Source organism: Lampris incognitus, chromosome 8 (assembly GCF_029633865.1).
Source record: "Lampris incognitus isolate fLamInc1 chromosome 8, fLamInc1.hap2, whole genome shotgun sequence".
NCBI classification, from domain to species: domain Eukaryota; kingdom Metazoa; phylum Chordata; class Actinopteri; order Lampriformes; family Lampridae; genus Lampris; species Lampris incognitus.
Genome location: NC_079218.1, coordinates 41,660,348 through 41,674,437, shown reverse-complemented (window position 1 = coordinate 41,674,437; position 14,090 = coordinate 41,660,348). Strand labels below are relative to the sequence as shown.

At 46.2% G+C, this 14,090-nt stretch overlaps 1 protein-coding gene across 2 annotated transcripts in view; it reads right to left on the bottom strand.

The window, feature by feature from the left end:
• Positions 1–1,354: 1,354 nt before the first annotated feature.
• The window catches only part of LOC130116710 (phosphatidylinositol-binding clathrin assembly protein-like), a 37,404-nt gene continuing 24,668 nt past the window's right edge, over positions 1,355–14,090 (bottom strand). Inside the window, exons 11-19 of one of the 2 annotated variants that reach the window (XM_056284719.1) lie at positions 11,929–12,062; positions 10,548–10,642; positions 10,103–10,216; positions 9,974–10,004; positions 8,616–8,757; positions 7,239–7,262; positions 6,539–6,595; positions 6,290–6,409; positions 1,355–1,507 (exon numbers count right to left, since the gene is read on the bottom strand). In XM_056284719.1, the coding sequence (XP_056140694.1) occupies positions 1,478–1,507; positions 6,290–6,409; positions 6,539–6,595; positions 7,239–7,262; positions 8,616–8,757; positions 9,974–10,004; positions 10,103–10,216; positions 10,548–10,642; positions 11,929–12,062 (747 nt within the window). In that variant the 3' untranslated portion in view covers positions 1,355–1,477. Of the gene's footprint in view, positions 1,508–5,286; positions 5,319–6,288; positions 6,410–6,538; positions 6,596–7,238; positions 7,263–8,615; positions 8,758–9,973; positions 10,005–10,102; positions 10,217–10,547; positions 10,643–11,928; positions 12,063–14,090 lie in introns of those variants that run through there. The other variant, XM_056284720.1, reaches the window with a different exon arrangement.

The window sequence follows — 14,090 nt, the reverse complement described above, 5'->3', positions numbered from 1 at the left end:
ATAAACAACCTTTGATTGAACCATAGTTTGTCTGTGTTAATGCTTTGATGCCTTTGTTTAGATGTTAAGATGTAATTTTAACCCCTGAAGAATAGCTCTGATCTCAAAACAATGATGATAAGGGTTAAACTTTACCAAGACTTACAAATGCCCGGTCAACAACAGTGTCTTAATGATTGAGGCTGTGCTTAGTGGTGGGTTATATTAAAGTATCGTATGGAGAAATGATCAAAGAACTGTATCAGAGCTCAGCATCAGATGATGTTTTATTCCATTTTTGTCCAAAAAACATCAACTTCTGCCTTTTAAATAAAAACCAACTTGTTCTGTAACAATGCAAACCCATTGTTGATAATAATTACATCACTTTGATGTACAAAAAGAAGTAACCAAGAAGAAAATGAAGGTATGGACCCTCTAACACCCCCCCCCCCCAGACACACACACACATACGCACACGCACACACAGGAAACCAAACATTTACAGACAGTGCTACATTTCATGCCCCTTGACAACAATGGAAAGTTTACACATGGATGCTTGCTTACTGAATGAGTTCAGTCAATGCAGTAGAGAAAATACTGAGCCTACGTTAAGATTAGACCTAATCTGTACATGACTGAAGGGAGACTGTGGTGTTGAGTGAAAATGCATGTTTGACATCATGCGCTTGTCACTGGTCGAACAATATGTAAGAATTCTGCCCTGATAAACTTTAGGTCTGGTTTCCGGTAGCTAGGTTAATCCCAAGAACTAGATCCTGTGGTGACCCTTATTAAGTCTCCAGTCTTCAGTTCTGACAGTTCAAAGATACAAGGACCCCCATGATCTCAGTTAACTGGTTATATTCCAATAAACCCTTTTGCTATCACTTAACAAAGTATTCAGAAATGAACTTTTCTTGTCTGACAAGTCTGCCATAGGCGAGCCGATCGGAGCTAAACAAAGTACTGGAGTTTGCACCTCTTGTAATGGCGTACATGGAGGAGCAGGTTTCCCAAAACCACCTCAGCACCAGAACTTAGAAACTCCCTAGGATGCTTCCACCAGGAACCAAACCCAGAATTGAGTATTTGAAGTCCTTGCTGACTGACCTTCTTTCATCTCCCCTGCACATAATTGAATTTGATTGGTTAATAAAAATGAACAATGTAAGGAGTATTGTAAAATAAAAGAAATTCAGTCCACACAACTGGAGAAAAGAGCGTGTACAAAGGCATCCCAGGATGTCATCCCATGGGGATACTAATCTTACATTAACTATGATGATTTTTTTTTATTAAATAGTGGGGTCAAAAGCAATATCGCTACTGCATTAACCCTTTGTTATTGTTGGCACATATATACCCTGTACACGTTTTGGGCTTTTATCACCAGAGGTCCATATCTCAGGAATTGTCTTGAAAACTTCTTCATCTGTGTCCATTTTATGTAAATGGAAGGTGGTCTCGGTGATGATAAAAGCTTCAAGGAATCTCATCTTAAACATAGATCCAGGAAACCAGCCTGTAAATTAGAGGATTAGATGAATTGGTGTGGTTCAGTGAATGGCAACGAACAGGACGAGACTGGGCAAACACCAACACCATGTGAACCATACTAAACATATATTACAGTACTTTGACTCTTCAATCATGACCTCCCACGATGCTGCTGGCAGAGTACAAAAAAAGGAGCAAGCATTTAAACACATGTTTTGAAAATAGCAACGCTTTAATAAAGAGCGGTTTTACAAGACTGCAGTGTCTAGCTATCTAGGTGATGGCCAGCATTGACATCCATTATGTTTCACAAAGATGCAGCTGTGATAACTGGGCTTGATGATGGGGAGGCGGGACAACTCACAAGTTGCATTTCTGCATGCAAAGCCTTCAACGAGTTAACTGGGCTGACATCTTGTGAAACAGTTGGTGATGAATGTCAATGGACTTTTATGTCAAGAGGTAAGTAAAAAATCTCATGGAGAAATTTCCTAAACATTTTCCAAACACACCGGTAAGTGAGTTCACACAATGGTCATGCTTTTACCGGGCACACAAGCCAATAAAAAGACAACACTTAATCATGCAAAAAAGACAGTTCCTGTGTCTGAAAATTAAAACAAACAAACGAAAAAAAAGGTCCTTTTATTTCTGATATCATCCGTTCTTAGTGATCTAGAGTAAGAAGCTGCGCTTTGATGATGACTTTGGTGCAAAAAAATGTTCCTGTTTTGAAGAGGACAGACCCTGTCCTGTCCGCTCCCTTGATGAAGACACTCTTGGTATAGACCAGTTGTGAAAGAGTTGACCCTTAACCCCCCGCCTGCTCCTCCTCAAGATGGACAATAAACATCACAAACATCAACCCCACCCACCCACCCGCCCACCCACCATCACCCCTCTCCCTGGATGATGACACCTTCAGAATAAAACCACCCAAACACAGATACAGCAATAAATTGTCCCACGTACAGTTATGGCGTCCAATGGGGCGTCGATCACCTACTTTACAGAGAGCACGTCTAAAAACACATGAAGAGCGTCACCTATATACAGAGGACACAGCAAATTGTAACAGTCAGTTTGGCCTAGGATGGACAGGGCTGCGTTGTGGGTGTGAGGTGTCACATTGAAAGAGGAGCGTTCAGCAGACTCGTAGACAGACCACTGAAACAAGGGGGTAATTAGGGAGACGATGACGACTTTTCCAAAGAGCATTCCCCAACCATCAGCTGGCCACTTGTTCAAATAGTCCGTCCACGGTGTGACAGCATCGCAGAAGGCTCGGTGCTGGAGGTTTTGTAACACTGGTCTCTCTGCTCGAAGTGGTTTCACTTGTGAATTTGGTTGATGGTAGGTTGGAGTTTTGGAGAAGCCAGCTAAATTAAACTCGCAAGGAGAATCCTTAAGAACTGCCACAAGCAGTTCAGCATTTGCAGTGCTTTAAAGAGATTTGTGTGAAACCTGCTTGTCCGGCTTGAGTCGCCCGGAGAGGTTCGCTTTTGAATCCAGGACTCCCAATAATGCTGGATTTTATGTTTTCAGCAGATAAGTGCTCCTAGAGCCATCATATCAAAGTGAGGTCATGTAGGTGAGACTGAGGCACGATTATAACAACACTCAGTGCTAAGTTAGGACACGCTGCTGGCCCCCAGAGTGACCTTTCAACTGTGACCACAGGAAGTACCAGGGAGGCTCTGCGGCCTCGTCAAAGGAACGCGACCCTGTTTATCTCGATGGGAAGGCATGTACACACACATACATACATACAGTACATGTACATCGCACAGACACAATCAATAGAAAACGGGTTCTTCCCATCCACTTATTGCCCCTTTCGACTGTACATCCCAGCAATGGTTTTTTTAGGTTTTTGTGCAGCAGAGCATTGTCCCCTCTTCAAAGATTTGTGCTATATATACCATCTGCCTAAGTCTTGTAACCCTTAATCAACAGGCAAAGTCGCGTTATGATTCAATGTTTCAAGTCTCGCATTCTCTGAATTGGTTGGCATATATCGATATTACACGGGCACCACAGGGGTCGTTTCCAGTGACCCTAAGTTGCTGCACTAGGTTCCCTTCCTTATCGCTGATCTTTGACTGTACACGTGTCTCTAAAGTAGTCTGGAATATCTACAGCCACGTTAACCTTCATCGAGTTTTTGCGTCCTGCAAAAAAAAAAAAAAAAGTTCACGAGTAAAGGGTTTATTGAGACAAATTTTAGAGCAGAGCATTTCATTTCCGAGCAGAGCCGACGCTCAGGACAGGGAGGGGTTTAACATGGGTGGGAGTTGAGGATCGGGAGGTCTTGGATGGTGCGACTGACAAGACCGAGAACCTCCTCCCTCCCCAACATCCGAGCTCCTCGTTCTCTTGGCTCTCAGTGCATTGTTCACTAACTTTTAGAGCGGTGACGGGAAAAACAAACAGGAGTTGAGCTTCTAAAAAAAAAAAACAAAAAAAAAAAAAAACCCAGCATTTTGTACAGAATCCTGACTCGGACTCACACACAAAGTACAACTATACAGTAGGGACAGCTCCTAAACAGACTACAGACGAGTGGAAAAAGACAAAATTTGAGATTACAATGACGATACACAGCTGTGGACGAGGAGAGAGGTGTGATTTTTTTTTATCACATCCCCTTGAAACGTGTATGAGGTTTGTTTGAATCCAGATGTGACGCCTGGGTCTGGCTCAGTGCTTTCTTCAGTAATTCCAGTGCAGTAACACATTGGTACCTGGCAACAGTAGCAACATCCGGTACCTGACATCTAGACGTGGGAATGCAAAAGAAAATTACACACACACACACACACTTATACATACGCACATAACCTTCATGGCTACACACAGACGAGTGCACACAAATTCTTATTTCTCCAATACATATTCATAATGTGAGGTTGGCAAAAAAAAAACCCAAACAAAACAAACTGAATAAGAGGAAACTCAGGTGCCAATGTCAATACAGCACTATGAAATGTCGAAAATTGTCTCCCACGCCACACACACACACACACACACACACACATTTCACAAACTCATCTGTCCGTTGAACTTCTGACATCAGGTCATGACTGCAGTTCTGACAGACGACACACAAGCAAGCAACCCAGTGGCTCGAACAAGATGCTAAACTCACATACTCGTGTACATACACCCTTGGCAAAGTTCACATTTGAGTAAAGTGCGTGCAAATGATCTGATCAGTGAGAGAGAGACGCGTGTCCGTCGCTCGTGGTGACGGCGAGGGGGGGGGCATTGTGGGAGCAAAAAAAAGTTGTTCCGCTTCCTGAAATTGTCGGGATCAGGAGAACAGGAGAGGGCCGTGAAGCTTCTGCACGTCATCGCAGCTGTCAAGTCATCGACCTGTCGCCCACAAGCCACAGACGCTGCTGGAGTCGACAGACAGCACTTTACCCATTCAGAAATTAAATAAGAGGATGACTAAGATTGATATGGAGGAGGCGGGGGTGTCCCGGCTTTGCAGAAAAGGAGGTTAGGAGCCGTACGGGGAGAAAAGAGGAGAGAAGAAGGCAGGTGGAAAGAACGCCGTTTCTTGTTTCATCTGGGGTCTGTTATCCATCCTCCGGACCCCGCTCACCCCACCGCTCCTCACAACACTCCTCGTGTTGCCCCTTCGTCCTCTTCTTTCTTCCTCCTGCACTCGATTTGGTTCTGGGTTGGTTTCCTTTAACTCTCTCTCTCTCTTGCTTTCTCCCTACTCTTCATCTCTCTCTCTCTCTCTCCCTCCCCCTCCCTCCCTCAGCTTTGCTGCCATGGTTACACCATCACCCCCTACATGAAGTGCATCTGCAGAGGATAGAAGAATGGGAAGCAATTTAGTTCAACAAAACACCTCATCAAGTGTTCAGAAATCTGTTGGCAAGCACATTATCTGCCGCAGTACCAGCAAAGCGCCTTTCTGAGGGGGATCTGAACATGCAGGGTTGCTCAGCTGCACGCTACGTTGCATTCGGTGCTCTGAATAGTTGGTTAAATCGTACTTGGATGTTGGTGCTCATGGGGGCCTTGAAGCCCCAACCCAACCAACGATTTCCCGGGATGAACAACACTTGGGAAGTTATTTAATGTTAATTTTATAGGCTACCGGAAGAGTAATCCCTCTTTTTTTTTTTTTTTATAAATTTATTTCTGATTTTTCCCTTTTTTCTCCCAATTTAGTGGCCAATTGATCCCTATTTTAATTCAAACACCCACCCTCGTATTGCATGCGTTCGCCAACTGCATCTCTCCGGCCGGCAGTCTCGAAGGAAAGCGCCTCCCCACTTTCGTGACAAGGCGAATCCAAGCCGAACCACTGTTTTTCCGACACACACAGAGACGCATTCACATGACGAACACAAGCCGACTCCGCCCCCCTCCCGAAGACAGCGTTGCCAATGATTGCTGCTTCATCGAGTCCGGCCATAGTCGGATCTGACGAGACCGGGGCGCGAACCCCAGTCCCCAGTGGGCAACTGCATCGACACCAAGCCGATGCTTAGACCGCTACGCCACCGCGGACTCGTAATCCCTCTTTTTTAATGTTTTAAAGGTCCCCGGCTCACTTAACCTAGGTTATCAAACCATGAAAAACAGTCATCAGTGAGAATATTAATTGCTTGAATATATTTTTTTTTTCTTTCATTTTGGCCACACAACTGTTTAGACAAGTCATCAAGATAATCACTTGCATGGATGTGAATTACATATGCACTCTGGTATTGTCATATGCCCGTGTGTGTGTGTGTGTGTGTGTGTGTGTGTGTGTGTGTGTGTGTGTGTGGGAGGGAATCACCTGTGCCCCTGGGATGGGTCCAAACGGGTTGGTGGGTCTCAGGACAGGCTGGTTGTACATGACAGGCTGGGGGGCCATCATAGGAACTCCTCCCACCTGATGACCCATCTGAGGAGGGAGCTGAAAGGAGGGAGGAGAGGGAGACGGAGGAAACAGAGGACGAGACAACTGATGAGTTGGTGTTCGTGCAATCTAACTTGAGTAGGTTAGGTGTGTGTCCAGATACCGAGGACAAGGCCGGCTTCTTACCATTCCATACACAGGCACTTGGGGTGTCGTCATGGGAAAAGCCACTGGTGCAGGAGCCTGCGGAGGAACCAAGTGCAGCACACAAGACATTCAAACTTTTGTGTTTGCCATAATCATCATCCGAAAAAAGGAATTACTTGGAATTACCCAACTACTTTGTGACTGGGGTTAAACTGTAATGACACACACACAGAAATGTCTCTAGTCTGGCATTTTGGTACTTTAATGTTTATACTGAGATATATAGTATATATAATATATATATTATATATAAGTATAAACACACACACAGTATAAATCAGTATAAATATATATACACATACATCAAAATTAAAATTTTATTTTTATATATTTAAAATGTGCATTTATTTACAGTATAAATCAGTATAAATTTACATATACACACAGTATAAATCAAAATGTAATAAACTTGTCTCATATGGTATATAGACACACACACACACACACACACACACACATATTCGGGACAAAACAACAGTGCCAAAAAGATAAATAAACAAAGCCATAAACACAAAAACCTTCCTAACGTCCTCTGCAAATTCCCACGTTGCCAAGTAAACAAACAGTCTAATAATAAAAAGTGCTAGCTGAGGGAATAAAAAGCAACGTAAAAGCACACAAAAACAAGATCGGGTGCGAGTACAGGAAGTAAGGAGGGGGTTGAGGGGTCATTACTTACATAGCCAGTATAGATCATCCCATTCTGCCGAGAGACGGTTGCACCAAAGAGAGAGAAAAGAGGTAAATGGATGAAGAGTTCTGGATACGGCCTCGGAGGAGAGGCCGACTGAGGCGGTCACAAACATCAAAAGCTATTCTCAGTTTTTTTCTGTTTCGTCTTACTGGGCAGAGGAAGAGAAACCTGTAACGTCCCTTGTGTTTCAGGAAAATCAATGTAAGGTCCACTCAACGCCCGAGCACCCCAGGCTGATGATTGATAACCGGCTGCCATTTCCTCATCACACCGGGGTTATCTCCCGTTCCTGCTGCCTTGCTCCGTAGTACAGCATCCACCTGTGCTTATCAAAGCATGCTATGCGTGTCCTAGTCCGGGCCTGCGGTCATCCCTCGGTAAGATTACTGCAATGCGCTTCTCATGCCGGCACAATCCCACCACTGCTAGGCACGCAGAAGGATGCTGCACACTTTGTTTTCCGCCTGCCTCCACATGTGCATGCTTTCTCCCCTGCATCTTTACCCTGGCTCCCGTGTGCACTCCTGCCCTTCCTCTTTGTTCTACCTCTGGGAGGTTACTGTCTGTGAGTACTTCACAAGGACTGTGCTCCAAATCCAGACTTGAATCTCACCTGGCCCCCAAAATAGTGGAACGCACACCCATTCTTTCATCAGAAATACTGACTTCCTCAAGAAAGGCCTAAAATGGTTCCTTTCCCAGGCTGCTCTTAATCTGTAGATTGCCCTAAAGACAACTGTTATCACTGTCCAGTTAAATTTGTATCTTATATTCCTCTATTATTTGTCTCACTTTACACTTATATACATACATACATACATACATACATACATACATACACAAATATATATACATACGTATATATGTGTGTGTGTGTGTATGTTTATATACGTGTTTATATATATGTGTGTGTGTGTTTATATATATACTTTAATATACATACATACACACACACACACACACACACACACATATATATATATATACATATACGAGCCCAAAGTTGAAAATAGAAAGGGTTTTGGTTGAATGTCATAAATCAGAACATTAAGAGAGAATTACAGAGGAGCTAATAACAAGAGGGAAGGACAAAAGGGAGATTAACGCTGATGAGCAATCATTTATCTACACAGATCTGAAATAATCCCATTTACTACCAGTACCAGTTTTCAGTGTGCTTATACATATTTCTGGATACGTCACAATTTCCAGAACTGCACACAAGCTGACGAAAGGTTTGGTCCTCAGACAAATGGAAGTGTGTGTGTGTGTGTGTGTGTGTGTGTGTGTGTGTGTGTGTGTGTGTGTGTGTGTGTGTGTGTGTGTGTGTGTGTGTGTGTATAGCTGTCAGAAGAACTTTACCATCTGAGGGACGGGCATAGGTGCGGGTGCCATGGGGTGGGAGGCATGGGTCCAGTTGGTGCTGGTACACATGGTCTTGGACTGCCAGCCACTCACTCCTGTTGGCTTTTTCTCTACCAGCTGACTCCACTGGAGCTCCGGTCTGCTGACACACACACACACACACACACACACACACACACACACACACACACACACACACACACACACACACACACACACACACACACACACACACACACGCACAGAGTTCCACATAAACACATGCCAGTATGCAAAAGCAGAGTCACAGATGCAGAGAGTGCATTCATCCCACAAACAGAAACAGAGGGAGAGAGACAGAGGGAGAGAGACGGAGGGAGAGAGACATGGAGAGACAGAGGGGGAGAGACAGAGGGAGAGAGACGGAGGGAGAGAGACAGGGAGAGAGACGGAGGGAGAGAGACAGAGGGGGAGAGACAGAGGGAGAGAGACAGAAGGAGAGAGACATGGAGAGACAGAGGGGGAGAGACAGAGGGAGAGAGACATGGAGAGACGGAGGGGGAGAGATGGAGGGGGAGAGACGAAGGGAGAGAGACGGAGGGAGAGAGACGGAGGGAGATAGACAGAGGGCGAGAGATGGAGGGATAGACACAGAGGGAGAGAGACGAAGGGAGAGAGACAGAAGGAGAGAGACAGAGGGAGAGAGACAGAGGGGGAGAGACAGAGGGAGAGAGACATGGAGAGACAGAGGGAGAGAGACGGAGGGAGAGAGACAGGGAGAGAGACGGAGGGAGAGAGACGGAGGGGTAGAGACAGAGGGAGAGAAACAGAGGGAGATAGACAGAGGGCGAGACGGAGGGATAGACACAGAGGGAGAGAGACAGAGGGGGAGAGACGGAGGGATAGACACAGAGGGAGAGAGACGAAGGGAGAGAGACAGAAGGAGAGAGACAGAGGGGGAGAGACAGAGGGAGAGAGACAGAGGGAGAGAGACATGGAGAGACAGAGGGGGAGAGACAGAGGGAGAGAGACGGAGGGATAGACACAGAGGGAGAGAGACGAAGGGAGAGAGACGGAGGGGTAGAGACAGAGGGAGAGAAACAGAGGGAGAGAGACAGAGGGGGAGAGACAGAGGGAGAGAGACAGAGGGAGAGAGACATGGAGAGACAGAGGGAGAGAGACGGAGGGGTAGAGACAGAGGGAGAGAAACAGAGGGAGAGAGACAGAGGGAGAGAGACGGAGGGTGAGAGATGGAGGGTGAGAGAAAGGCATTAGCCCGTGAATCATAATGTAGGAGGGAAATGGAATGAAACTGGACAGACGCAGCACAGTCATTTGCTCATGACTCAGTTCTGAATGTCAAATAGTACACTCACTTTTTGGCCGGTGTCCCCCCAAACTGCAGGTCTGAGGTAAGAAAAACAGAGAAGTGACGTCAGCTGAATGACATCAAGCGTGAAGGAGAGCAGAAAAAGACTGAGACCAGAGCAAAGACGTATACTCACTGCCAACCAGGTTGGCTAAGGAGGTGTCCAGATCGCTGGGCAGCATTTTCCCACAGTGCAAGTGTGCTCCAGCGCTGTGAATCTGAGTGTGTGGGGTCGGCTTCAGGAAGTCACCTGACCATCACCAGGTTACCATGGTAACATCAAAGAAGAGAGAAGAGGAGACAAGTAGAGACATTATGAGGCAATTGGTTTTTAGTGTCATGGTGTATTCATCTTTTACTTTTCTTGTGTGTGTGTGTGTGTGTGTGTGTGTGTGTGTGTGTGTGTGTGTGTGTGTGTGTGTGTGTGTGTGTGTGTGTGTGTGTGTGTGTGTTCGGTGTGCTGCATGTTATGTGGCTGGGGGCTTAATTTGCCTGTCCATGTGCGTTTGCACGTTTCTGTGGGGTTATTTGTGTTTGTTTTCATGTCTCTGTGTGTATTTGGTGTGTGTGTGTAGTCCTACCTCCCCAGGCGTTGTTGTTGGGCACAGTGTGTGTGGTCTGGATGGGAGTGAAGCTAGGCTGAAGGGTGAACAGCTCACTGGTCAGGTTTGGCACACTGAAGATGGATGGGCAGATGGGGAAAAAGGTGAGCAGAGGAAGGATGGGGGACGGGGGGTGGTGAGCAGAGGAAGGACGGGGGGTGGGGTGGGGTGGGGTTGCACAGGTAAGATCCTCAGAGGCATATCACGCTGAATCTAATGGATGCCTCTTGATGACATAAATTGTTTTCCAAACTTGCAGCCTTCAATCCAGCAATGCACTGCAACAGCAGGCCAAAAACCAGGCCCCCGTAACGTTTCCCGGCACACAGGATCTGATGTAACGAACACTGGGGCTATTAAACCAGGGTGTGCAACCGATATTTGAAGACTGCCTTGAAAATGAGGGGAGGTGCTGGGGTGGAGGAGAATTCAGGCTCTGTTTGCTGAGCTTAACAAGTGACAAACCACACAACCATGATTACCGAACGGGCCTGCCGGGTGCAGGCTCAGGGGCCCAAGGAGCCAGGGTGCCCCTAAGCCAGAGCCTTTGTGTGAAGTCACTGTTATTAACTTTTAATTTTTGGGGGGATTTCCCCCCCTTTTTCTTCCAAATATACTCAGCCAATCAACCCACTCTTCTGAGCTGTCCCGGTCGCTGCCCCACCCCCTCTGCCGTTCCGGGGAGGGCTGCAGACTACCACATGCCTCCTCTGATACATGTGGAGTCGCCAGCCACTTCTTTTCACCTGACGGTGAGGAGTTTCACCAGGGGGACGTAACGCGTGGGAGGATCACGCTATTCCCTCCAGTCCCCCCCCGAATAGGCGCCCTGACCGACCTGACCGACCAGAGGTGGCGCTAGTGCAGCAACCAGGACACATACCCACATCCGGCTTCCCACCCGCAGACATGGCCAACTGTGTCTGTAGGGATGCCTGACCAAGCCGGAGGTATCACTGGGATTTGAACCAGCAATCCCCGTGTTGGTAGGCAATGGAATAGACTGCCACGCTACCCGGATGCCCTCAACTTTTCATTTTCACCACAGAGTTGAAATAATCAGCCAATCGTGTCTATAACAGCTTGCTGTTAGTTTTTTTTTAGGCTTTGTCATTGTTAATATTAAAGTGAGTTTAAATGTTCTCATATTTGTGGTTGAGGGAGGTATATTTTATTAATGTGCTGTTGGCTTTAATTGGCTTGCAGGGGTGCTTTTAGGTGTTCATTCCCAGGGGCCCATTTTCTCATAATCTGTCCATGCATACAACATTAGCTTTCTTGTTCTGAGCTAGCTAACACACAGAAACCACAAATAGAATAGAATAGAATAGTGATAGGGGAGGCAGATGATCCGTCTCACTGGTTATTGATGGGTACAACAGGTGAGTTGGAGAAGAGGTCGGTTGTCCCTCCACTACTGTTGGCACTGCCCACGGACTGGGTGCTGGGAGACACATTTGGTGTCTGAATGTCAATCACCTTTGGACCGTCCTCCTGCATAGGAATTGATGGTATGAGAGAGTTGATGAGTTTGAGAGGAAAGTGAGACACTTGATGATTTAAATCTTGTTTTACGTCATACAATACAAAACCCGCCCACACCATTGCCTCAATTTAGACTCATTGGAATGCCTTTTTTTTGTGAAAAAAGAGGCTAGACATAATCCGGTGCATAATCCATTTCCATTCTCTCAGCACTTTGTAGGCCAGATGGTGGCAGTAGACATGACTGTGCTGGTAGATTAATGCATTAGCCAATGTATTTCACAATATTAATAAGGATATGCAGAAATGAATGCTGATCACTAGATTTGCAAACTGTTTAAACAAGTTTCCTATTTCAATGTGCTGGTAGACTACTGAATTTCCTGCACACAAAAATGCAAAAATGGCTCAAATATTGCACAGGAATTTATCTTTTCAAGGCTGGGAAAAAATGAATTGGCAGAGAGGGTTGGCAGAGAGGGTCAGCTGTGATAGCATACTTAACCCAATATGCATCTATTCATCCATTCATCTGTTATCTAAACACACTCGATTCAATTCAGAGACACGGGGGTTTGCAGTCTATGTCAGCATGTATTGGGTGGAAGGTGGGCAGACATCCTGCACAGGCCAGTCTATAACAGGGCCCACGCACGCACACACACCCTTCACACCTATGGGCAATTCAGAGACTCCATTTCAGCTAACATGTATGTTTTAGGACTGTGGGAAGAAACTCACAAACATGGGGAGAACATCTACTACTACTACTACTACTACTTTCAGCTGCTCCCGTTAGGGGTCGCCACAGCGGCTCATCTGTTTCCATCTCTTCCTGTCCTCTGCATCGTTCTCTGTCACACCAGCCATCTGCGTGTCCTTCCTCACTACATCCATAAACCTCCTCTTTGGCCTTTCTCTTTTCCCCTTGCCTGGCAGCGCCATATTCAGCATCCTTCTCCCAATATACCCAGCATCTCTCCTCCGCACATGTCCAAACCATCTCAATCTTGCCTCTCTTGCTTTGTCTCCAAACTGCCGTGCCTGAGCTGTCCCTCTAATATACTCTTTCCTAATCCTGTCCTTCTTCATCCCTCCCAATGATCTTAGCATCTTCAACTCTGTCACCTCCAGCTCTGCCTCCTGTCGTTTCATCAGTGCCACTGTCTCCAAACCTTATAACATAGCTGGTCTCACTACCATCTTGTAAACCTTCCCTGCTGTCGCAAACAGTGGCACCCCCAAGGGGTGGCCACGGCCACCCTGATACTATCCCTGGCCCCCCCGCTGGCCCCCCCAGCCACGAGTCGAATATGCAGAATATGCTTCTGATTATGCATAATATGCTTCTATCTGATATTTTGCATTAAGTGCTGTTCATTTAAATCAATAATGTATATTTTTCTTAACTCTCATATTGACAGTTTTCCGCTAGGCTATACAGTATACTACAACAGCATCATAGAATTCCCGAAATTCAGTCATGGCTTTTGGTTTTGGTGTGCCACCCCAAGATTTTCAGTGGCCCCATTTGGCCACCCCTATGAAAAATTTCTGGGGGCGCCACTGGTCGCAAATCACTCCTGACAGTCTTCTCCTCCCACTCCACCCTGCCTACACTCTCTTCTTCACCTCTATTCTGCACTCCCCTTACTTTGAACAGTTGGCCTCAAGTATTTAAACTCATCCACCTCTAGTCACCTCCACTCCTTGCATCCTCACCATTCCGCTGTCCTCCCTCTCATTCACGCATATGTATTCCATCTTGCTGCTACTGACTTTCATTCCTCTTCTCTCCAATGAATACCTCCACCTCTCCAGGCTCTCCTCAACCTGCACCCTACTCTCGCTACAGATCACAATGTCATCCGCGAACATCATAGTCCTTGGAGACCCCTGTCTGATCTCATCCGTCAACCTGTCCATCACCATTGCAAACAAGAAAGGGCTCAGAGCCGATCCTTGATGTAATCCCACCTCCACCTGGAACCCATCTGTCATTCCTACCACACACCTCACCACTGTCACACTTCCCTC